The sequence below is a fragment of the Glycine soja genome, chromosome 6, assembly GCF_004193775.1.
Source record: "Glycine soja cultivar W05 chromosome 6, ASM419377v2, whole genome shotgun sequence".
Taxonomy (NCBI): Eukaryota; Viridiplantae; Streptophyta; class Magnoliopsida; order Fabales; family Fabaceae; genus Glycine; species Glycine soja.
The window spans coordinates 44,038,632-44,041,225 of NC_041007.1; the positions used below are offsets into that span (position 1 = coordinate 44,038,632).

Sequence of the window (2,594 nt, forward strand, 5' to 3'; positions counted from 1 at the left end):
GAACAAATTGGCTACGTGTCCAATGTCAATTTAAGTTAACATGGACATGCAGATCATTGATCAAAGATTTGACCTTCGTACATGCTGTACAGCATATCCAAAAATTTGAAATTTCACCTTAGTTTCTTCCCTTTCATTTGTCCGATTACCTGATCTGAGTTATGGAAAAATAGCGTTTATAAATTATGTTTGATCTCAACTTTTAAGTTATCCGAGATTTTTTAGGATTTTTTTCATTTTTAATTATAAAATTTAAGTTTAAAATAATATTTGTTTTTTTTTATAATATTCAATCTATGATGTTCATTGCATTAATTAGTTCTAGAGTAGAAACGCTTCTAATTAAAATAAGAAAGAAAATATATTAGTAAATAATTAAAAAAAACATTAATGATAATGATAATTTTTAAAAAGTTATAAAATTAAAATAAATTTATTATTATTAGTTAACTTAACCATATTTCAATTTTAATGAATTAAGTAATTGTCAATCGAATTAGGAAGGGATGAGTATATCAGAATACTTTTGTTGTGGACCAGTGGTAAAAATAATTAATTATTTGTGGGTTAGATTCTCTCTCTTCTTTGTGTCTCTTTCACTTGAACCCCACCATTCTTGTTATTCACTGAGCAACATTATTTAAGTCACTTGGGTTGGTTAACCCCCGTGTCAACTACACCAATAAAAGTCTAATGTTCAGACAATTGTATTGTATATTTGAATTGCTCAATTATTGAGAGCAGAGAAGACAAATTAATGAAAAGTGTATCTTTATGCAATTACAGCTTCTTAAAAGCACTTGGAATAAATTAACCAAGATTCTGAGAGGAAGAAACAAAATGTCCTATGTAGATGGAAAATTCAACCAATAACACAACACCCAGAACACAACCCAAGGCTTACGCTATTATCCATAACATAAGTATCTTTTTCATATAGGCACCCTTTCATAAATTACATTTTGCAGGGAGATTGACAAAGCTTAAGAGACAGAGAGAATTGAAAAATAATATTGGCTACAAGAAAAACTTGTAAAATATGTACATTTATTTTTATAGCTAGACTAGAAGTCTAGAACCTAATCTAATACTATCTACAATCACTGTTTTGCAGAAGACATGAAAACCTTTTTTGCTTTTCTTTCTATTGCTAATTGTTATTTGGACAATATGGACAAAAATTATATGTCATTTCACTAGCATTTTTTTCTAATTAAAATTGAAGTTTCATATCAGTAATCTAGATAACATAGGTTTACATTAAAGATCAACATAGATTATCCAAGTGAAACTCCAATTCTAATCAGAAAACAGTGTCAAAACTCAAAAAGTACTCAAGATTTGCATCTAAATTTTTTCCTACTTATCTTACAATGGATGCAACAGTGTGAGCCCAGAACCTAAGATTGTCTTTCATGTCAATTTCATTACCCCTAGCTGGTACCCTCCAATTCAACAAAGGATTTCCCATCTCCCTTTGGTCCAAAACATCCCAAGCCTCAGACAAATAAGGCTTATTATTATTATCAGAAACCACACTTTGATCATCACCCTGCCCTTCTTCATCTTCTTCTCTTCCCAGTCTCTGCAAGCCAGGTATCAAAGAGGCCAATTTTGAGTCCTTGTCCTCCTCAGAGAACACAAACCCCAAATCCATAAACCCTTTTAGCTCCTTAAACTCAAGCTCTGATAGGCTCCTGCTGGTTCTCACTTTCCTTGCCCTTCTTCCATGACCAAAGCTTTTTTGTTTTCTCTTAATGCTCATCCCTTCTTTTCCATGATTTCCACTAGAGAATTCTCTGATTTCCCTCTCAGAAGGGATTGTCCTAAGCCTTTGTGGGGTGAGCACAGAATTTGGTGATTGGGAATAATCACACAAAAGACATGTTGTGGAGTCCAAGTTTTGGTCACTATAGGACCTAACTTCAAGGGTAGGAGTTGGAACTAGTAGAAGCTTTGCATCATCAAGAGGAAGCACTTCCTCCACCACCTTATTGTGATCATGAGAGATTGAATTTGAAAGGGTTTTGTTAGAGAGAATTGAAGCCTCAAACCAGAAGGAATCTAGCAACCTCAGAACATGTTCTGCAGCCATTATTATTAACTGTGTCACAAAATGAATGAATGGCTTAAATTGAAATTAGATATCCTACAAAGATATGATGAGGATTGAGAAGGTTATAGAGATAAGATTAAAATGTGTGTCCTATGTGGCTATTTATATTAAGAGTGGCATTACTTAATTGCCGCTGGCTCTATATGCTTTTGTTTTATTCCCCCATTTTATTCGAATATGCAATTTGGGAAATTTCAGGAAGCTTTCTCCTTATGTTTGTCGGGTTCTGAGAAAATTATGAAATTAACATCTCAAGTGAATCAGATAAGGTTGAAAATTTTTTAATTGAGAATTAAATGTTGGAAGTTTCAAGTAGTAAAGGAAAAATCATTAAGAATTGGATTTGCGCTGTTTGAATAGTTTTACTGCCAATTAAGATTATGGTAAATATTTAATATAATAAATAAATAATCAAACAAATGGTGAAATTTTTTTCTGGATTTGTTAATTAAAGTGAGATGGTTGTTCTAAAATTTCT

General features: G+C 32.1%; 1 protein-coding gene across 1 annotated transcript; it reads right to left on the reverse strand.

The window, feature by feature from the left end:
• Window positions 1-911: 911 nt before the first annotated feature.
• Window positions 912-2,193, reverse strand: LOC114417086. The gene has a single exon (XM_028382188.1). It carries the CDS (start codon window positions 2,093-2,095, stop codon window positions 1,364-1,366), a length of 732 nt encoding a protein of 243 aa, XP_028237989.1. The 5' UTR covers window positions 2,096-2,193; the 3' UTR covers window positions 912-1,363.
• Window positions 2,194-2,594: the final 401 nt, after the last annotated feature.

Excerpts from the sequence above, each read along its gene's own strand:
- LOC114417086 (XM_028382188.1), bottom strand. The coding sequence starts at position 2,095 with ATGGCTGCAGAACATGTTCTGAGGTTGCTAGATTCCTTCTGGTTTGAG.